Raw genomic sequence first — 23,165 nt, 5'->3', positions numbered from 1 at the left:
TGCTCCTTTTGGCATTTCAAACACTAAGCTCTTGCTGCTTTTTATTTCCCCCCACAATTCAGGGGTCATTTGGATATTTCACAACTGCCTTTCCTGATACAGTCACAGAAAACAGATCTTCTGTTCCCTCCCCTAATTCCACTCAAGATAAACGTCAAACAGTGTCGCACAATGAAAAATAATGAGCCAGGGACACTCCATCTTCTTCTAATCACAGGTCAAATTAGAAAGGACCAGCTCTCATCTTAATTTCATAAAGTCCTTTTAGAATGGAAAATCATTGCTGCATATCTTCTGCCCTTAGCTGAATCTGAATAGTCTCTAAGTTACTCAGCACTCTACAGAGCCATGAATACTTAACAATGGTCAGCAAGCAACATCATAAATGCTATAGGAAGAGGAAATGCATTAATAATGTTATAGTTTCCAAGGTGGTTTGCAACTTGAGACTACCTCATAAACAAAAAAATAAACATTCTTCATAAAAAAAAAAGCAGAGGAAAATAAAAGCATGAAGTCATCAGGGAACTTAAGTTGCTGAGCAGATCACAATAGAAACTTACGATCGGTGTGGAGGAACAAACCAAGGAGATGTGCACAGTCATGGCCTAAAGGCTCACTCTCACTTGTCCCCTGAAACTGCTTGCTAGCTGGCTGTTCAGCAGTTTGTGCTGAATGGTCAAGATATTGTAAGACTGCAGGTCTGCCATAGTCGTGGCCTCATCCAAGCATTCTCCTAGTTACGAATGTGTGTGCGTGCAGTACTAAAAAAACTACTTTCAAGGCTTGCCTATAAAGGCTCAAGGCCACTAACTGAATCGCAGTGACCTGAGCATTGCTCAATGCCTTATGAAAGAGCTGAAATGCGGTGCCTGCAGCATGTGAAAAGGATTAAAAAGCTGGACAAGGTATTTCCTAATATAATAATTTTGCAGCAAGAGAAAACAGCCCCAGTAACCATTTCATCTTTTCTACCAACTAGGAGATTATGATCTCTATTACAATAAAGTACTTAACCAACTCGAGGGATTAAAGAAACACTTCCCTGCAATTTCAGGAATCTTTACCAATGTATCCGGCAGCAGTGAATTAATATCCAACTACAATTCAAAGGAGAGAAGGAATGTTTGGATGGGTCTTTTTAAACAAGGTAAATAGCCCTAATTAGTAAGCAGAGCAGAAAACCATCAACAAGAAACTCAAAGCAATAGAAGCTATCTCCCTTTTTTAGCCTGGAAAAGCGAAGTAACAGAAATGTTTGATATTTCCTATACCACTCAAGCAGCCTGCTTTCTCAGACAGTCTGATGTGAAGTTCACTGAGCGTTTCATATCTGTGCACAAATAAGAGCCTTTACAGGCCAAGGGCAGTAATCCCAGAGATGCCAAGTTTCTCATTTCTTCTGAAATGTGAATAAGAAGTCTCAGCAAGCTATAATGTAAATATTTCTCTTTGCTTGATTTAGTGATTATTTTAATTTAGCCTAGTACATATTTACTGTGTAACTGCTACATATAAAATGCTATGCTACATTCTATAGGAGATACAATTAAGTTGAAGATAAGATCCTTACCCTTGGGAAGTTTACAGTCTAACAGAGGATATAATACATATACACAAAAAATAGTAACAGGAGGTAAATGTGAACAGGGCTGTGAGTGGTACGGAAATATATCAACTATTCTGAATTTTAAAAAATCTTTGGTGATTAAAAGAAAGCTTCATGAATTAACATGGCATTTTTGCTGGGCAATGAAAAACAGAATTTGGCTATCAGACAGCAAAAAACAGAGTGAGCAAAAAGTATAAAGAAGAGAGGTGGGGCTTCCCTGGTGGCACAGTGGTTGAGAATCCGCCTGCCTATGCAGGGGACATGGGTTCGAGCCCTGGTCCGGGAAGATCCCACGTGCCACGGAGCAACTAAGCCTGTGTGCCACAACTTCTGAGCCTGTGCTCTAGAGCCCGTGAGCCACTACTACTGAAGCCTGTGCACCTAGAGCTTAGGCTCCGCAATAAGAGAAGCCACCGCAGTGAGAAGCCCGCGCACCACAAAGAAGAGTAGCCCCCGCTCACTGTAACTAGAGAAAGCCCGCACGCAGCAACGAAGACTCAACACAGCCAAAAATAAATAAATAAAATAAATAAATTTTTTTAAAAAAAGAAGAGAGGTGGGAAAGCACAGGGTGTATCTGGAGAAAAGTGCATGGTCCAGCACATGGAGTCCATGGACAGGAGTAGAGAAGAAAAAGGAGGAGGAAGAATTAGACAGGAGAGGAGGTGGGAGGAAAGGGAGTTCCAAGGAGGACGAACAATGCGTGCAAGGGGCCTGTGGCAGGATAGAGGAAGTGTAGGAAAAAAAGGGTTCAAGAACAAGCCTTTTAGGAACTGCAGCGTTTAGAGGTTGTACAGCGGCAAGGGAGCTGACAAAGGAGGCCAAGAAGGAATGGTCAGGGAGACGGGAAAAAGGAGGGTAAGGCAACACAGATACTGAGAGAAGAAATTATTTGAAGAGGGGAATTGTCTACTGTGTTATAAAGTATTACATAAATAATATTATGTATAATTATTATATAAATTCTGCAAGAAAGAGTATAATGAGCACAAAAGATTAAGTACTGAAACTTAGGGTGTCCTTACACCCAGGAACCCATGAAACAACTAGAGACTGCTGAATGGCTTTGCAAAAAACACAGCTTCCAGACCCATTTTTATCTTGAAATATGATGGAATACACACACACACACACAGTTGCCATCTTATAGAAAAAAATATTCAAAAGAAACTAAAATAAAGCAAGTGCAAAGCCAAAAATCCATGTGCAATAACAGTATGGAAAAGAAAAGATACAAAGAAAAGAAGTAGGAGTCTCAATAACCAGTTTCCATTGAAGAATGAAGTCTTTATGTATTTGCAGGCCTATCTGGATTTAGCTTTCTTATTTTCATGTTAGACTGTTCTGTTCTTTCCTCCAGAAGGTTCAGGAATGCAGGTACTAGATAAACATATCCAAACTTCTAATAAATCCAATGAATACACAGAACCAGGTTTTGTCCTTCTAGGAATACTCAGTTACATGGCCTGTGCATCTGGTCCATAGTTCTGAATTCTGTCCCTCTACCTAGACTATTTTGTGGTTCACTGACTATAATGAATCATTTAACACCAGTAAACAGATGTGATGGATGATGCTTTAATATACTGAATATCAGAATGCGATGTGGATAAGGGACCTCTCGTCCAAACTTTGGTGGCATTTCCCTGCCATTTTTAATAAAAGTAAAACGCAGAAATGGCTAAAAAAATAATCTACTTTGACTCCCCCTTTCCCCCTGCTCCTCATACAGGAAACGCTGATCATCAGGGTGCTTTTCTCTGCTTCTACATCAATTATAGGGCTAAGGAATGGCCTGTCAGTGTTCATACTCAGTAAATCACAGCCCTAATTATAATTCACCAAAATGCTTTTCAGAGTTAGTCAGAGGCTCAGTAATACTCATTAGCAGGTAAAATAAAAAATGGCCATTGGAAAGGCCATCCGTCATAGGATACCAGGTCAGGCAAAGGCTGTCATTTATCTCAAGAAGTTTTCAAAAACAAGATGTCTATTCTGGATTTCAAAAGTTTCTGTTCTGGATTTTGAGGTTTATAATAGGGACATTATATATTAAGCCAGCATCTGACAGGAGTACAGATTGTCGATACATAAAATGAGTCAACACAATAATACTTTAATGTTATATTAAAATGTTATCGAGATTCAGAAGTGTCATGTAAGAGGAAAATGGCAGTGTTTCCTTGTTTAATCTCTTTAGAGAAAACATTCAACACCTTCCAAAGTCCTACAAAATGAGTCATCTCCCTTCTTGCTGCAGTCACAAACATCTGGGGCCATGTGCTTGCTGGCCTCTGACTTAACATTTACTTACTCCCTCTGTTCTCCGCAAAGATGTTTCCAACAAAGTGAAAGGAAGTCATTTGTTGTGGGTTTTTTCCCTCCATCGTACAGAGCCAAAAGAGCAGTGGGTTCATTCAGCTGTCACACATTATATATAAAGGACTGGAAAACCATCTCAAATGATTTTGCTGAGCCCAGGAATCATTCAGGATGTTTCCCAGTTTAATTCTTCTCATGATCTCAATCAATGCCTTACGAGAATTTTACTTATTGAAGAGGTGCACATTTTGCAGATGTCAGCAGTTAAATCATTATTAAATGTCGAACAGTTTACATAGTCAATGGCATCTTTATAAAACAAAATAAGGTGACAATAAAGATCAAGCATTTAAATCAAATAAGTATATGATCAGATCAGTCATTAAGAGAATTAAAAGGAATAACATCTATCAGTAGCAAATAAAAATCTAAGCAAGTAGTCCAGTCTGCCGCCAATTAAATCCACATGTAAATTACAATCACTGTTTTAAAGCAAAAACTTAACAAGAAACACTTGCCTGGTAAGAAAACAAGTCTGTGTTTTTAATAAAGGTTACAGAAACAGAAATCTGTCACAAAGAAGCTTCTTTGTGTCTCTTTACTATAGGGTATAAATTGGCCATTGTGGTTAGAGGCTTCGTGTATTATTGGCCAGGGTCCAACCAGAAAAACAGAAATCACTGAATATTTAACCGGGAAATTTAATGCAGGCAACTGTTACACGGGTGATAAAGAACTATTAAGCCAACTGAGAATGGGTGCTGTAACCCAGAGATTAGGAACAGCAAGAAGCTCCTAGCACCCCTGGCACTGTGGAGGAGAACAGAACAGAGCAGAAAAGAAATGAGAGGGGGTATAACTAAAGTTCAGGGGCCTGTCCTATGGGAGCCAAAACCATGGAGGACTTGGAGCTGCTGCCCTACTCGGTAAAGGAAAAAGAGAAATATCCTGGCTTCTCCCTCCTTCCTTACTTCCCCCCAATCTCTCACACTGGCTGAACCCAGTAGGAAGCTAGCAGCTGTGGGAGCCTGGAAAATGCAACCCGCAGGGGCTGGACCTGCCCCAGTCCTCCCCCCAGAGCTGGTGCACACAGGGGAAGGGTGAGCTACATACACTTCCCTTTCCTTCAGGTTCATGATGAAACACAGTCAACAGGTTTCTCACAATTGTGTGGACCACGTTGATAAACCTGAGTAACTAGAAGTGACTGAACCCTTCCCATGGTATTCATGTCCTTTCAGGAGCAAATGCACTTCTGAAAATATAAGTACAAAAAAAAGATTTCCTAAATATTTTCCCTCTAAATGACATTTTATGCTGATTTATTTCTTAAATACCCTTTCTGCTTCCATTTCCAAAAGAGTCTGGATCTAAGATACCAAGAATTTGTCCTGAATGTCTGTGCTCCTTGGTCTGGTGTTATTCCCGTTTTTAGTCTTACACTCTTTAATGAAATCTGCTTACTAGGGGAAAATAAATCACTGGTGGCAACAAAAGAAACTGAGAACTAGGGAAAAAATATAAGCTTTATGAACCTGAAAGTGAAATTCAATTGTTGTCTTATTTTTAAGCAGGTGGACTGTGGAGTAGACACAGCTCTGTCCTGCACTCTGCCTCTGCCCCACCCTTCCCCTTTTTAGAAACTGTTGTGCTAGATTCTTTGCCCCCCTTTTAAGAACAGAAAAAGTCAGCAGATATGACAGAGAATACCACAGCAGTAATATTATGCATGATCAGTAGCACAGGAAATTGTACGAAGGTATATAAAGCACTGACCACTTCAACAGTACAGATATAGCCCCGGTTTTTTAAATTATTATTATTATTTTTCTTACCAATAACTAAAAAACTCAATTAAAACCTCAACGTTTAAGCTCCATAAGTTTAGTCACAGCCCATTTTTTCCATGCTTAACGACTTTCTCATTAAATGCAGTAATTTCTTACAAATTGCACTAATAAAAGTAAGTCCTGCTGGGTGTTTTCCCCCCTTTTTAAATGCTAACTTTTCATTGATGTGTTAAATTAAAACCCCAGGCACAGGAGCAGAGTAAATGCAAAACCTTTATTGTTAGACTCCAATCCTGCAGACTATGATATCTCTCGTTTTATTTTTGGAGTCCTACTGTGTAGCTACAGGAAGAAAGATTTTGAAGGTCTCTTGGTCTTAGCTCACTCTAGAAAAAAAGGTGATAGTGTAAGCTAATGAGAAACTAAAATAATGGCATCTGGTTCAGCCCACTGGCTTCAAGACGAATTTATATAGGGAACATTATGACAAGTCTTTTTCATTCTGGATGAATAATATTTCTCATCTTAAATAACTTGGGTGTAAGACCAGACCTGTTCCCAAGTCAGCTGGAAATTTTTAAGTTTGCTGGCCAATGGGTGGGTTTCATGGCATTCTATGGTCTTTTAATTTTTTTACTAAAAACACTCAATTTAACTATTAAAGACCCACTGAACATGTCCCATAAAACCTGAAGGTTATTAGTTCATATTTACAGGGCATATAGCAGTTAAGAACAAGGAACATCCACTCTTTAGTCTAATTCCTCCATTTCCAGAAAGGAGTGCACTTAAAGTAGTGCAAAACTGGGACATGATGCTAACATAAGAAAGAAACTAAAGGAAGTTCTTTTCATCAAATGAGGAAGTGATTTTTTGCTCCAGACGCACAGGCTCAGCGGCCATGGCTCACAGGCCCAGCCGCTCCGCGGCATGTGGGATCTTCCCGGCCCGGGGCACGAACCCGTGTCCCCTGCATCGGCAGGCGGACTCGCAACCACTGTGCCACCAGGGAAGCCCTGGCTCATTTATGTAATGTACACATGCTATATGCTTGGCAGTGTGCGTTGAGGTTGGGAGTAGGGAGTGGAGAGGGCAGAGAAAGAGCATCTCCAAGATTTTCTTTTTTTCTTTTTCTGTAATTTTCTAAGGTCCTAAAACAAATTCTAAAACTTGGTGAACCATACTAAAATATGATAATTTACTAAATACTAAAGTGATACAGAATTCAGAACACCGCCTAGACTTGATCCCATTCTAGATGAGTGGTAGGAGGGAGGCAGAATGCAAGATGACAGTAGTGCTGTAGTGATACTGTACTAACAGTGCTGTAGTAATTTTATAGTATCTGTCTAGCTTCAGACCTGAGTGGATGTCATCAAACTAATACAGGAAGTTGGCAGAAGGAACCAAGTAGCCATAGAAACAGTGCAGCCAAGAGAAAATGCTCTGGAACTGACCAATCTGGCAATGAGATCCAATTAGAAGTTGGTAATTGAATGAAATTGAAATTCATGGATTAGCTGAAGAGATGCAGTGAGCGATGAGTCAGACTCCTCAGCAAGGAGAGAAGCAGGCGGCCACTAGTTGAATGTGCTTTTGTGGATGATGGAGGAGGGGATGCAGCTGGATGCAAACATCCAGCACTGTTTTACAATATGCCTCAAGAATTTGACTCATTCTTAAATGGAAATATCAAGTACCAGAAATTTTCAAACCATATTCCATGTAGTAAATCTTCTTGAAAATTGGTAAATAATGATGTACTGTGTTTATATTGTATCTTTCCTTAAGGACCCCTCATTTATTTTCTTTCATTTTTTAAAAATATTTTTCTGATTTTGTGAAGAAAGTTGTATAATATTCTAGAGCTCAAAATACAGCGATGTTATTTTTCTCTACTTCTTCTTCGATAAGGCTAAGATTTATAAATCAATACAGAGAACCTGAGGATTAGTTCTGCTGTAATTCAAAAATTCAAATCGTTATTATTAAAGACAGTGATGGAAACAAAAAAATTACTACTAATCGGCAGTACTCAGAGAGCATAAAAATAAGTAGAGGTTTTATTTGTCCCACTGATGGCAGACCAGCAGCAGCATCTTTGATAATGAATCATATTACAATAAAACTACCACTGGGCATTAGTAACCCAGCATACACTGGCTCTTAAACCTCAAGAATCTCTTTAGAGGAAATTTGGGGGTGAGAAAAAAGAATGGACATTCTTTGTGGAAGAAATACCACGAGCAAACATACAGAAGAGCCGGAAAGCCAAGAGTATTAGCGGGAGTACAGTTTGGTTTGAGTACAGGGTGCACAGAGGGAACCTGTAGAAATATGGGTCTAGAATGGTGGGATGGGACAAGGTTGTGGAAAGTCTTGGCTGGGGGACTAATTTCAAAGAAACAGAGAGTGACTAAGAAGGGCTGACCCATAATCAGATCTGTGCTATAAGAAGCTAAATCTGTACCAACATACGGGATGAGTTGAACAAGAAGAACTTTGAGGGTAATTAATATAGGATGCTATAACTGTCCAATGGTAAAATAATGAAAGCCTAAATTAGTGTTTTTTAGGATGGAGAGAAAAAGACAGATATGAAACAACTGGATTAGAAAGTGATTAAAATTAGAAGAAACTTAGAAATGGTACAAAGTGGTCAGAAATGCTCATCAACAGTAAACTCAAGAGACAAAGTAACAGCAGTAACAAAAATCCCTATTTCTGGAGAAAGTCCTGTTAGTACTCATAGCACTAGGACACCCCATCACTTTGGCTGTTGCCTCACTTGGGATACCTTTCTCTGGGCCCTTTCCTATCCAGCCTTTTATGGCTCAGGTCATGCCAGCCTCTTCCATGAATTCTTCCTCAAACTGGTCAACCCACCTGTTTCTATACCCATACTCTGCATCCTTCCTATTGGCTTGGATGAACTATCTGTGTGTGCATCTATCTAAGTTACCCCTTCCACCTGTGCCCTAGATCCCACACCTCTGCCCCACTTAAGAATCTCGCCCATTCTCATGTCTTTATACACCATCTCTATGATGACTTCTCCCAGATTTATATTTATAACCCAGGACTTTTTCCTGAAGTCAAGACCTATATAACCAACTTAGTATGTCTTTTCCTTCTCAGTAAATGCCAATTCCTTCCAGTTGCTCAGGCCCAAAAACTTAACAATCACCCTTGACTTGTTTCCTTTTCTCACATCCTATTTTCAAACTGCCAGCAAAACCTGCCAAGTCTACTTTCAAAATATATCGAGAGTCTGACCTCTTCTCGCTACCTCCATCACTACCTCTCTCACTTGGATCACTGCAGTAGCCTTCTAACTCATCTGCCTACTTCAACCTTGCCCGTGCTCATCACGGCAGCCAGAGTGCCTTTTAAATCAGATCATCCTCTACTTAGAACTCTTTAGCGGTTTCCCATTTCACTCAGAGTAAAAGCAGAAGGTCTAGGAGGCCCTATGTGATACGTGCCCCAGATACCTCTCTGATCTCACCTCCGCTTCTTTCCTCCAGACACGCTGGTTTCCCTGATGCTTCTGGGCAATGCTCCCTCTTGTCTGCAAGGCTTTCCCCAGAGATATCCACCAGGCTCTATCTTCCACTTTCCTCAGTTCTCTGTTCAAATAATAACCAAGTAACAAGCCTTCCTTGATCCTCTACATAAAATCACAAGCCCCTCACAACCCCAGCGTTCACCATCCCACTGTCCTGTTTTAAGTTTTCTCTATAGTGCTGTCATGAGTTGAACAGTGTTCCCCCCCAAATTCAAGTTCTTTCCAGAGCCTCAGAATGTGACCTTATTTGGAAATAGGGTCCTTGCAGATGTAATCAATTTAAGATGAGTTCATAAAGGGGGGTGAGCTAATCCAATATGACTGATGTCCATATAAGAAGACGTCAATTTGGACACAGTCACACAGAACTCCAACTGAAGATGAGGCAGAGACTGGAGTGATGCACCTACAAGCCAAGGAACACCAAGGGCTGCCAGCTGTCACCACAAGCTAGGAGAGGGCCACGGAATGGATTCTCCCTCAGAAGTCCTTACGAACCAACCCTGTTAACACCTTCATTCTGGGCTTCTAACCTCCAGAACTGAGAGGAAATAACCTTTTGTTGTTTTAAGCTAGCCAGTTTGGTTACAGCAGCCCTAGAACATAGATTTTATTTGTTTGTTGTCTGTATCTTGCCACAATGACTAGCACATAAAATAGGCATTCAACAACCATTTGCTGAATGGATGAATAAATGATCAAGGCCTCACTGAGTTACTCCTCTAAAAGCTTCATGTCTAAAAGACATGAAGATGTCTTTTTGTGTTCCTTCAATTTAAACCCATACACTGTGTATTCAGTACTGGCTATCACTGAATGGGGGAATGGACAGTCTAGAATTCTGATCACCACCCTTTACCTTAATTTTATAGCTATATAAATGGTTAAAATAAAGCTCTACGGAAAGAGAAAATACACAGACAAAGAGTAATGGGCTATGTAAGATGTATGCAGGTATGTGTGGCTAAGATATCATTTCCACATTATCATGACTATATATGCAGGCATCTTTGTTGTTGTCACTTACTAAGTATGAATTAGCCCCATCCCATCTTGTTGTAAGCTCTTTTTTTCCCTCTTAGGTCAAGATGCTTGATCCCATGAGGAATGGGAGGTTCTCTAAAAGGTACTGCCTGTGGCTATAGCCTCAATTTACCATACACTAAAACAATTAACCATCTTGACTATGATATAGAACATTAATAGGGATTAACAGGGTTATTCCTATGAAGTGAGAGAAAGCAAGACAAAGAATGTGGGTATGAGGAGGGTTTGGAAGAGAGGGGGACAATGAATGAAGAGAGTTCCCCTTTTTATGTACTACTGAATTACTATTTGATTTTTTTCCAATGAGCATGTATTTATTTTTTAATGAGAAGCCAAAGAAGCAATTAAGTCATCTTGAAACATATAAGAGACTATTACATAAGTTAACAATAAACAATTGTTTGTATTTTTAGTGAGTTCTAAATGGAAAGACATTTTTCATGGGTTGACATCTACTGATGGCAGTTACTCAGGACCCTTCTATTTCACTGATCCTTTTATTTCTTTTTTGTTTTATTTTTTCTCTTCCACCTACTTCCTTCTGTTTATTACTCATATACTGAAAGGACAGTACGAAAAAGGACCTTAGAAATTATTTAATTTCACCCACCATCCTCAGGATAGTCTACCAATTTGAACCAGATTTGTGGCAGGCAAATTTTATCATTAGTTTGTAGATTCAACCTTCCCTGTAATTCTATACATTTAAAATTCCAATGTGTAAGTCCTGCTGGCTTCATTATAGTCCATCTAAGAGTAATTAGAAATGGGACAATTATGAGATAATTGGGATAATCCAAACTTATGTATGAGGTAAATAATGAATCAAACAAAATACACCCATGCTTGAGAAAAAGAGCACCAAAGAAGAAACAAATGAAAGGAGGGAGCAATGAACCTATGCATTTTCCCAATCTTTAAACACTGAACTAAGACTTGCCAGCAAGTTCCTGAAATCTCCACAGTTTTTCCTGTACCGAGTAAGCTTGTCATTTACTAATGTAAATGAATTCCTCCCATGAAGCAGAGGATTCTGAAACACAAACATAATCCTGTGATACATACATCTAAGTTTTTTTTTTTTTTAAACTCCAATACCTGAAGACCTTTATTTAAAATACACTCTATTACTTGAACTGACAATGTTTTCTTTATTGGAACTCTAGAAATTCACTTGGGTTTCTAGATTTTTGTTTAGCTAGGTGAGGCAAAAATTATAAAGGTCTTAATAGCCCACAAGGTCTCAAGGTGAATAACCTTCAATACTCAAAACATCATGGAGAACAACTAGACATAACATCAACAAAGATATAGATTTGAAAAAACTATCATCCAAACTGGCCAAATTGACATTTACAGAACCCTCAACCTAGCAACAACAGAATACATATTATTTTAAAGGGCATATGAAACATTTGTCAGAACAGACTATATGCTAAGCTATAAAACAAGTCTCAATAAATTTAAAAGGACTGAAGCCATTCAAAATATGTTCTCCAGTCACAACAGAATTAAATTAAAAATCAACAACAGAAATAAATTTGGGAATTTCCTAGTATTTGGAAATTAAACAACACAGTCTTAAATAATCCAGCACAGTTCTAAATAATCCAAAGGTCAAAGTAATCACAAAAGAAATTAGAAAGCATTTCTAACTGAGTGAAAATGAAAACACGTTATCACAATTCATGGTGTGCAGCTAAAGAACTGGCTAGACGAAAATGTATAGATTTAAATACCTATGTTAGAAAAGAAGTTTCAAATCAGTAATCTAAACTTCCAGTGTAAGAAACTAGGAAAAAAAGCAAATTAAATCCAAAGCAAGTAAAAGGAAGGGAATAATCAAGATCAGAGCAGAAATCAATGAAATTTTAAAAAAATATAATGGAGGAAAATCAATAAAACTAAAAGTTAGGATCTTCTATAAAAGAGAAACAAAGCCCATAAAACTTTACTTAGACTGACCAAGGAAAACAGAAGATACAAATTACCAAAATCAGGAATAAAAGCAGGCATATAACTATAAACCACAGAACTTAAAAATATTGTAAGGGAAAAATAACATGAACAATGTTATGCCAACAAATTAGACAACTTAGATGAAATGGACAAATTCATATAAAGACACAAATTACCACCAATGACTCAAGAAGAAATAGAAAATCTGACTAATTCTATCATAAGTAAAATGACTGTATTAGTTTTAAAAAGCTTCCCACAAATAAATCAGGTCCAGAAGGCTTCACTGGCAAATTCTATCAAATGTTTAAAGAAGAAATCATACCAATTCTGAAGAGGAGGAAAGAATACTTCTCAACTCATTCTATGAGGCCTGTATTCCCCTGATATCAAAGTCAGACAAAGATATCACAAGAAAACTACAGAAAAGTATCATTCATGAATATATACACAAAAATCCTACCAAAATATTAGCAAAATGAATTCAGAAACATTCAAAAAGGATTATTTACCATGACTGACTGGAATTTACCCCTGTAATGCAAGGCTGGTTTAACAACTGAAAATCAATGAATATAGTATACCATATAAATAGAAGAATAAAACCCACATAATCATCTCAATAGATGTAGAACGTGCATCTGACAAAACTCAACATTCATTCACAATAAAAACTCTCAATCACATAGGAATGGAAGAAAACTTCTTCAAGATGATAAAGGGAAGTTGAGAAAACTCAGAACTAACATCATACTAATGGTGAAAGTCTGAAAGCCAACACTGTACTGGATGTTCCAGCCAGTAAAATTAAAAAAAAAAAAGAAAAAAAAGAAATTAAAAGCATACAAGTTAGAAAGAAAGAAGTAAAACTGAGTTTATTTGCAGACAATATGATCCTGTAAGTAGAAAATCCTAACGAGTATATAAAAACAACTAGAACTAATAAACAAGTCTAACAAGGCTGCAGGATATAAGGCCAATATACGCAAATCAATATTTCTATATACTAGCAAGACAGTCCAAAAATAAATTTTTAAAAATTTCATCCACAATTGCATTAAAAATTAAAAAACACTTGGCAAAAATTTAACAAAAGAAGTGCAGGTCTTGTACACTAAAATCTATAAAACACTATGGAGAGAAAGTAAACAAGATTTAAATAAATGGAAAAAGAATCCACGTTCATGGATTAGGAAATTCAATATTGTTAAGATGGAGATTCTTCCTTAATTATTTTATATACTCAATGCCAATCCCTATCAAAATCCCTAAAAAATCGAAAAGCTGATCCTAAAATTTATATGGAAATGTGAAGGACCTAGATTAGCCAAAACAATTTTAGAAAAGAACGAAGTTGGAAGACTTATGATACAGTATTTCAAAACTTACTATAGAGCTAAAGTAAACAAAGCAATGTATTAGTGAAGGACAGGTATAGATCAATGTAATTAAATTAAAGACTACAGAAATAAATTCTTACACTTATGGTCAAATAATTTTCAACAAGGTGCCAAGGCAATTCGATGGGAAAAGGACAGTCTTTTCAACAAATGGTGCTGGGACAATTAGTTATCCCTCTGAAAAACAATGAACCTACACACTTACCAAATACTCATTTACAAAAATCAACTCAAAATGAATTATAGGCCTAAAACTTTCAAAAGCAAACACAGGAGAAAATCTTTGTGACTTGGGCTAGGCAAAGATTTCTTATAGATGACAACAATATGACAGCCCATAGAAGAATAAAAACATGATAAACAAGATAGAAGATATATGAATGGCTAATAAGCACATGAAAACTGGTCAGCGTCATTAGCAGTCTTTAAGAAACTGCAAACTAAAACCACAATGATACACTGACACATTCGCACTAAAACAGCTATAACTGAAAAGACTGACAATACAAGGTTATCAAGGATGTGGAGAAAGTGGAACCCTCATTCACTGCCAGTGGGGATATAAAATGGTATGACACTTTTGAAAAGAGTTTGGCTATTTCTTAAAAAGTTAAACATAAACTTCCCATATGGTTCAGCAATTCCACTCCCACCCAAGAAAACTGAAAACATACAAAGACTTGTATGCAAATATCCATAGCAGCATTATTTGTAATAGCTAAAAACTGGAAACAATCCAAATATCCATTAATTGGCGAGTGGATAAACAAACTGTGGCATATTCATTAAAACTGAATATTATTCAGCTCAAAAAGAAGTCAATTATTGATACATGCTACAACATAGACAAACTTCAAAAACCTTATGCTAAGTAAAAGAAGTCAGATGCAAAACACTGCATATTGAGTGATTCCATTTACGTAAAATTTCCAGAAAAGACAAAGCTATAGAGACAGAAAATAGTTGCTTGAGGTGGTGGTGGGGAAAAAAAGAACTGACTACACACTGCCATGGGGAACTTCCTGGAGTTGAAGGAAAAGTTCTTTAACTGGGTTGTGGTGATGACTGTACAACCTTTTCCATTTATAAAGGATCACTAAATTGCACTTAGAATGAGTACACTTTATAGTAGAAAATTATACTTCAATGAACTATTTAAAAACTGGCAATAAATAAGTGCAATTTAACTGAGAGATTTGTGGAGATTTACCACAGACAGAAAGAAGACACTAGATGTTTCTTTTATAGAATAACTGCTGAAAAGCTCACACAGTAAATCTTATCCTCAATGCCCCAAGGAAACACTACAAGATTCCAAGGGCAAGAGAATTACAGTTAGATAGTTCTCATATAAGAAATGGCTCCTGACTCCAATGGCCTACCAATGAAATACAGTGACTAGCTTGAGTGTTAGAGTTGCATCTCATTACCACTAAAAGACATAAAGAGATAAAATACAGGATTTCAGCAGTTTAATCTGACAAAGGAAAAGAAAATGAGCCTGTATTAGTCAGCTCAGGCTGACATAACAAAATATCATGGGCTAGCTGCCTTCAACAACAGAAATTTATTTCGTCACAGTTTGGAAGCTGGTGCCAGCATGGTCAGGTTTGGGTGAGGGCTCTCTCCCTGGCTTGCAGACAGTCACCTTCACATCACAGAGAAAAAAAAAGAGCGAGAAAGAGAAGAGGAGAGTGCAAACTCTGGTGTCTCTTTTTATAAGGGCACTAATCCCATCATGAGGGCTCCACCCTCATGACCTCATCTAAACCTAATGACCTCCCAAAGGCCCCATCTCAAAATACCATCACATGAGGAGTCAGGGCTTTAATATATGAATTTTGGGGGGAACACAATTCAATCCACAGCAGAGTCTTTAATCATAACTATTAACTAAAGATTTTTCTGCAACTGTCCATAAGAAACTGCAAAAAAAAAAAAAGTTAATTTATGTCTAAGGACATCTACACTAATAATATTCTCAAGCCCTGCTGAAACTGTGTTCTATATCTGAACCAAACTTCTCTCCCTTTTCTGACCAAAGAAACTAGTATGCCATTTTAAAAATTTTATGTAGACATGGGAACAGACAGGACTAAGTGTACCAAATTATACTTGCCACTTCTTTCTGTGTAAGCATACTTTTTGCCCTGCGCTTATAATTTGAAAGGGGGAGGGGACCAAAATACTTTTATTGCCTTTAAATGGGACTCCAAGCTGTTTCTAGGTTCCTCTTAACACATTTCAGCCCATTAGTTACTATTTTAACAAAAGCCTAACATCCTTTCCTAAACATCTTAATTGGTTAAGAGCTTCTGCTGTTTGCCACAAGCAGTCACTTTAAGTCATTGATGAAAGCAGTTTGCACATCAGCACAACCTGAAATCAGTTTCCTTTATCAACCAGCTGGGCTTAAGAAACAATCGTGAAGACAATTCTCCAATTCAAGGAGAACCAAGTGCAATGCCCTGCATGACAGTGATCTACCATGCACCATGAATGCACCATGAATTTATAGGCAATAAAGAAAAAACCAAATTGCCGTGAGTAAGTACTTCAACAGCTTTTTGCTTCACAAATCATTCTCATTAGCACTTCCTGCAAGGGTGAACTCCAACAGCAAGTTGGGTAACACACCCTTTCTCCAAAGCACCCATCATTTAATTCCGTGTTTCCAGCAGCTGGCACGGGTCATCAAAGCAAGCCAGTGGGTCACTACGTTAAATGCAGGCTTGAATGGACTCTGTTCTTCTAGCTGTTCTGACACAGGGAAAGCATTCATATGAGTTCCAAATTTTCAGCCAGAGGGAAAAATATTCTTTCTATTTTTAACATAAAAAGGGAAAAAAATACTCAGCAGGTTTAAGGCAAGCAACTTTACCACCTGGCATGAGAAAACAAAACACTGGGAGAATGAAAATGCTGTCGTGTATCACATACAGGCGTCCTTTAATGCTCTCAGGAAGAAATCTTGGTGCTCACAGAGAGCTTACCTATAGCAAACAGGATTTGTACGCTCTCTTTTTTTAACAGACAGCCAGGCTGCATTTTACAAGAGCCATACTCTGTAATTAGAGATATTCTGATCTACAGATTGACAGGAATTTGAAAAGATGCTAGAAGCTGAGTAAGAATGGACAGACGCCTTTTAGGGAGAATTGTGAAAACTGAAAACACTTACTTATAAAGTGGTTGTGTGTATATGACGGTCTTTGATTTCTATGCCATGTCTTTTTTATTTTTTCTTTTTGTCTTCATTTCAATGATTTCATTTTAATTATTTGGTTAATGAGTTTTATTATATTAAAATGTAAGCTTCAGAGCTGTGCTGTGCTGTCTAATGAAATGTAAGCAACCAATGAAGATGTTTAAGCCACAAGAGGCCAAGAACTGGCTCTCTGGAATCTGACTGCATATTTGCAATAATCCGTGGAAAGTCATCTCAACTATTCTGGGCCTCAATCCATGCCACACGGAAGATGAACAAGACCCTAAGGGTCACTGACACACAATTACCATGTCAAATAATAACATACCCTTTTAGTAGGTATCCTTTACAATTCCAAATAAACTGATTTTTGTTTTCAAATGAGACTACTTGTCATTGATAAGTGAGGTGTAAAATAAGCCTGGATCATCAAGTTCTGGAGTTTAACAATTTAAAACTAGACAAGTTAAAAAGAAAGCCAGTGAAGAACAAGATAGTTAATAAAAAATATAGAAGTATAGACTAAACCTCTAGAATATGTAATCATGTATTTTCTCTCTTGTGAGTAGACGGATCACTGCTCTTTTGGGAAAGGACTAAGAAAGTACGTCAAACTGTTAACAAAACAAAACTTTCATACAGCTAAAGATACTTAAAATTTTACTTCTGTTTGTATTTAGTATCCTTCTTTCAAGACGTTCAAGGTATTTAACGGAGGTTATTTTTCTTAAATTTACCAGCTCTGTGCAAAATAATAAAGGCCATATTTTTATCTTCTTATGTTTATCTGGAAAGAGCTTTAATGGATTACGTAATCCATAGCCAAGATGAATACACCATTAAAAAGAGAAAATACACAACACACACACACACACACACACACACACACACACACACACACGAAACTTCTCCTAGATCCCAACTCTTGAGAATCCACAGGTTAGGCTTGATTCATGGCAGAAAATCATATAATGTGTGTAAGTAAACTGCTCTACCCACAGAGTTGAAAAAAATTATCTATTTGACTTTGCTGAATAATATAACTTTATTACTAATTGTGGTAATAACGTTCTGCCTAATTTTGGGAGATCTTGCAGAAGTGAATTTTAAGAAATGTCCTTTGAAATTGAAAGGATGTTGTTTGATGTATGAGAATAAGATAGGTTAGAGAACAAAGGCAGCAGACTTGAGGATGAGATGTGATCCAAACAAAGCGAGAGAGAGGAAAGAGATGTGAGAAAAATGAAATATCTCAGTAGCCACAGAATAAAGTCATCATCATCTATCAAACGGATGTGTGCACATTACACTCACTGCACATTAATCTAATGTTAAATAACAGACCCCGAATAGGAGTCCATACCACTTCTACTTAGGATGCCTTTTCTTGACAGGTTGGCTTTTCAACCAATCAGGCTCCTGTGAATTCAGCTTGGTGGAACAGAGCTCTGCCACCCTGTCACTGCTGAGGAGTCTCTGAGAACTCTGTGGACTCAGGTTCTCCAATAATCCACTTCTACACACAACAGACATCACAGATGATGGTGCTGATGTGCTTACGAATACTATGTGAGGGAAACAACCCCACTTTCACAACTGAGCGATGATTATTATTATATATACAGCTGTGATCAAGAATTTTCTATTTTAAAGCTGTAGTAATAGAAGAGTGGGTGGGTAGTGAGGGAGAAAGAAAGGGACCAGAAAAAGAAGAACACCTGAGAATCAAAGACATCTTAGAGAAGCATCAACAGCCAGAAAGAACACATTCCTGGGGTTCAGTGTTATCTACTCTATGCCAATAATCGTAGGACAAGAAACATCCCTCACACCAAAAACTAGATAAGAAAATGTGTAGCTGCCTACTGCTGATGTCAAGGGCATAGGGTCACAATACTCTCAGTATGACTCTGCTACTAGTACAGGTAAAAAGGAATTACACCCATATTTTAGTTTGTAACAATAGGTGAAAGGGCCAAGTTCTAACTAAGGGTAAAACTATCTAATATTAATCATGCTTTTGGCAACTGAATTTAAAAAACAGATACACTAGAGAGAAGAGAAGGGCTTCTGCCTCTAGAAGGCCAATATCAGGGAGGCAGCTTTAAGTCTGGAGGGGTACTTTGGGCTTGCAAGGTGAGTCCTGGCTCACAAAGAGCTTAGCAAAGAGATATCCAAGTAGAAGAACAAAGGTAGAAAAGTAATGAAGAAACAAAATTTCTGGAGCTTGAAGCAAAAAAGGGAAGCCAATTTAGGACCATGAAACAGAACTAGTTGCTAACAAGTGGGCAGTCCCATTTTCTTGCAGCTCTGCAGAAAGTCTGCTTTTGTGAGGTCACTGGAGATCTCTGACTGATAAGTCCCAGATGGAGGTACAGAGGGACATCCACCATCACAGCACTACAACGTGCCAGCATGCAGTCACGTTCAACAGAAAAGAACCGTCTACTCATCAAAAATCCTATCTATGGGCACAAGGTTTGAGATGCTTGACCTTATAATGTTTAAACAAAGAAGCGTGTAGGAAAGGAAGGCATTAGGAATCAGGAGAAATAGTACTGCTAGGTAGAAAAATCCAGTATTTGAAGGAGACATGGATTTGAATCCCTGTGTGATTTGGAGGGGAAGTTCATTTCTTCCAGTTTTACAGTTTTTCCACCTATAAAATGGGAATAATAATACCTATTATAATCTATATGCCATCGAGGGGCCACTTGCCCTTGTTATTTTCACAAGACTGCTTTAAATCCCCAATTAGTCTAGGAGAAACACTGTTTTCCTAAGATGTAAGCAAATTCTCAGGAATTTACTCTCTCATGACCTCTTTAGACTCTGGCCTCTGGTGCTCTCAGGAGCTTTCTCTGCTCTGCCTGAAGGACTTTCAGACCCCAAACTGCCTCCTCACCAGTTTCCCCAGATGGAGCACTCCAGCCAAGCATTCCAGAGTTTTACTGACACCGAGTATCTGCAGTCATGAGCTGGGAACGTACTGCAGAACGCTGTGCCCTTACATAAATTCATTCACTTCCTCTCCCTCTTACCTGTTCTCCTCACCCCCTTCCCTCCTGAACTAGCTCCAGTTTTTCCACTTCTATGGTGCTAGCAGCTTCCCCCTCCTCTGAACCCCAGCACTGGCCAACAACCAAGCCTGGGGACACAGACTCAGTCTCTACCCCAAAGACTTATCAAAGTATTTTCCCAATAAACATAACTTTCTTTTTCAGAAAATTCTGACACCAGCTGTTGGAGCTCTACTATTTTCTCCACTTGCTCACGTGACTCTGCAGGACCGCTGTGTGGAATAACCGAGACAAAGAGTAGATGCCAGCACAATGACCTGAACTAACTAGTAGGCTGCCTTTATAATGGTGATGATGCTACATTAGGTCCCTGAAGAGATCACACCCACACCAACCAGGAAGACCAATTACTTCCAAAGGGACGACCTTTGACTTTGGCTGATGTAATCCATAACATATCATCACAAGATAAGAAGGCCTCAATCTGTCTTCAAAAACACAACAACCATGATAGATGACCGAGTTTGTTGACTTGTCACAGCGGTGTTTCTGCCCCCTTCCAAACACACAGTCACATATGCAGCCTAAGAGACAAGACAGGTTCAATGCTGTGAAAGCCTCCTTTGATTAACCCAGTATTAGAAGGAGAGAAATTCTGAAGTACTGTTTCCCCCAATCCTTCTGGAAGCTGTCACTTTAATTTTAGATTTCCTCCTTCTATTTATATGTAGTTTTGTTTTATGTTAAAACTCAAGGTTTTCTTCTATACGTCAGTCTTTAACAGGGCAAAAAGCTCTTCCCCATTCTCAGAACACAAAATGTACACACCCCACCTAAAAGAATGCAGATTACCATGAGGATGGAGCTGGTCTTCCTCAGGAAATTCTCATGGGCTTGGCCTCTGTGTTCCCACCAACAAGATTTGGCCTGGCAGATTATATGCTCTCAGCTGGTTATAACTGCCTTTGGGCAACAGCACAGGAAGTCTAGGCATCTTGCTAGGATTCTCACACTCTAAGCGCTAAGGCCCCTAGACCTACGCTAGGTACTATAGATGATTAAAGAGCTGTAGTGTTTCTAGGCATTTAGGACTCATTTCCCCCCAAATGCCAAGAAGTTGGAAGAGAAGGTTCTGTGCACACATGAACATAAACACTCAGAGAAGGCAGCTCGCAGTCCTGACCCTGGGTAGCAATAATGAATGCAATACTGTTATATACACAAAACTGCAGGATTACAATTGCCAGCTGCCATTCATTAAAGGTGAATGAACAGGAACCTGAATGCAATCAAGTGAATGAATGTCAGTCTGAGACCCTCCATCCATCTCTCAAAGCTGTTTTAATATCAGCTCAAGCCTAAATGGAATTCTAGGTTATATCTGAAAAGAAAAATGTGAGGACAGGGTCAATTTCAGAAGGATCAAATCTAAGGGCAGCAGTAAGGTCTTTCCGAGATTACTGTCAAGGGGCTGAAACTCTTAGGAGAGAACAAAAATTATATGTCTCGGAAAATAGGAAGATATGACACAAAAACGTTTTATTCCCAAAGGATTTCACTGAAGTGGAACTAAAAGCTCCAAGATTCTGGCCCCCAGTTTTCTTAACAGGGAGACCTACAAATTAGCTCGTCTCTGTTTAGCAGCCCTGTGCTGAGTTTACCCTCCTGTGCTCATAATGTTACCTCGGTGAGCTTACTAACAAGGGACAGTCCCAAAGATCCACCAGGAAAGAAAACGGCTATATAAGGCATTATGACCAAAGGTGACACTTACTAGTCTAGGCTTAAATCAGTTAACCTAATTAACCACTTTTCCTTAGCTGCAAAGCCTACAGCACATCTCTTACCTTCCTCAAAGCTGGTCTTCTTCTGCCTCACTAGAACACGGAAGTTTTCAGCAGGATTCACACTTCCAACCTAGAACACACCCACAGACAATGAAACTGCAGGTCACTTCTCTTTTTGGCAGCACCCAGGCAAGACAAGACAGCTTAATGTAATAAGTGTGTTCTCATAAAATAGAGGCAAAGACAAAGTGAAGGCCCTTTTCTGTTCATTTTCATTTCTACGGATCTGTTAAAAGCTAGTGGATTCCTGTGGTCAAAGGGCTGTCCTCTGTCCGTATTTTCACTTACCTCTCCTCATGCAAACTGACTTCTTTCCGGATGGGTCAGAAGTATGACCCAAGGCACCCAGCACCAGGCGGCCCAGTTTGAAGGCTTTATGTGCAGACTGCCTGTCCCTCCTGACACCCAACCAATTAGGAACGGGAGGATTCTGCAGTGCAGGGTCAGTTCGGAATACCTTTGTTCCACTAAGATGACACGAGAAATAACAGCCTGATGCTTAATTCACTGAACTGTCCTTCCTGGGGGCTGCTGCTGACCCTCTGGCATTGAAGTTTTGGTAGACTATTCAAACATGCCCAAACTAAACATGTCCCCCAGAGTAAAAGCAAATCAGTGCTAGGTGGCAAAGTTTCAAAGAAGAAAAGCTCTGCCACACTATACGGCACTTTCTGATCATACCTATGTCTTTTACCTTCCGATCCCAACCTTAATAGGGCTTAAGTTCGGCTCAAGGGGGAGAAGACAATGGGATTCTACAATGGCTGGGAAATGTTGGTACAAAATGTACTAAAGTTTCCAGTCAACTCTGGTATATAGCAGTCAGAAAAGCTCCCAGAATAAATAAGGTCATGATGTTTTTTCCTTTACTACAAGACATTGAAATAAAATCCAAATCATTTTTCAGACATTCAGTTTTTCTGAGAGCATTACTTTTTCAGGTGGGGAAAAGGTATGCCCTAGGGCTAGCTATCCTTCCTAGTATATTTGGCTAGTAGTAAGGGACAATTTTTAAGATCCACTGATTCAAAATAATGCCACTTAAAACAAGGCAATACGTTCCAAGTTCCAAAAACCATCCCATTAAATAAAGAAGATCTCAAGTGTCAAAGGATACCTGGTTTGGGGAAATCCTAAACTAGTGAAAACTGTTATGAAGTTGTATATTAGAAAAAAGAGAATTATACTCTTAAAGCTTACATACTTGGAGATTAAGACTCGTATCATTAACCCCCCCCCCACTTATCCTACCATTGTGACTAAACAGAAAGCTGCAAAATGAAGTTACCAAAAAAACTCTACAAAAGTGATGTTTCACACTCTATATACTATATAGTGCTCTATGTACTATATATCAATATAAATAATTCTATAGGTAATTCACTGACAATA

At 38.5% G+C, this 23,165-nt stretch overlaps 1 protein-coding gene across 3 annotated transcripts in view; it reads right to left on the bottom strand.

Annotated features, from left to right (window-relative positions):
- Nucleotides 1-23,165, bottom strand: part of XRCC5 (X-ray repair cross complementing 5) — a 96,193-nt gene that overhangs the window by 20,361 nt on the left and 52,667 nt on the right. For all 3 annotated transcript variants that reach the window (XM_033428018.2, XM_049711892.1, XM_004262743.4), the window contains one exon: nucleotides 21,774-21,843. In XM_033428018.2, the coding sequence (XP_033283909.1) occupies nucleotides 21,774-21,843 (70 nt within the window). The remainder of the gene's footprint in view (nucleotides 1-21,773; nucleotides 21,844-23,165) is intronic.

This window comes from Orcinus orca, chromosome 7, assembly GCF_937001465.1.
Source record: "Orcinus orca chromosome 7, mOrcOrc1.1, whole genome shotgun sequence".
Lineage (NCBI taxonomy): Eukaryota > Metazoa > Chordata > Mammalia > Artiodactyla > Delphinidae > Orcinus > Orcinus orca.
This window is presented reverse-complemented; position numbering and strand designations above follow the sequence as displayed.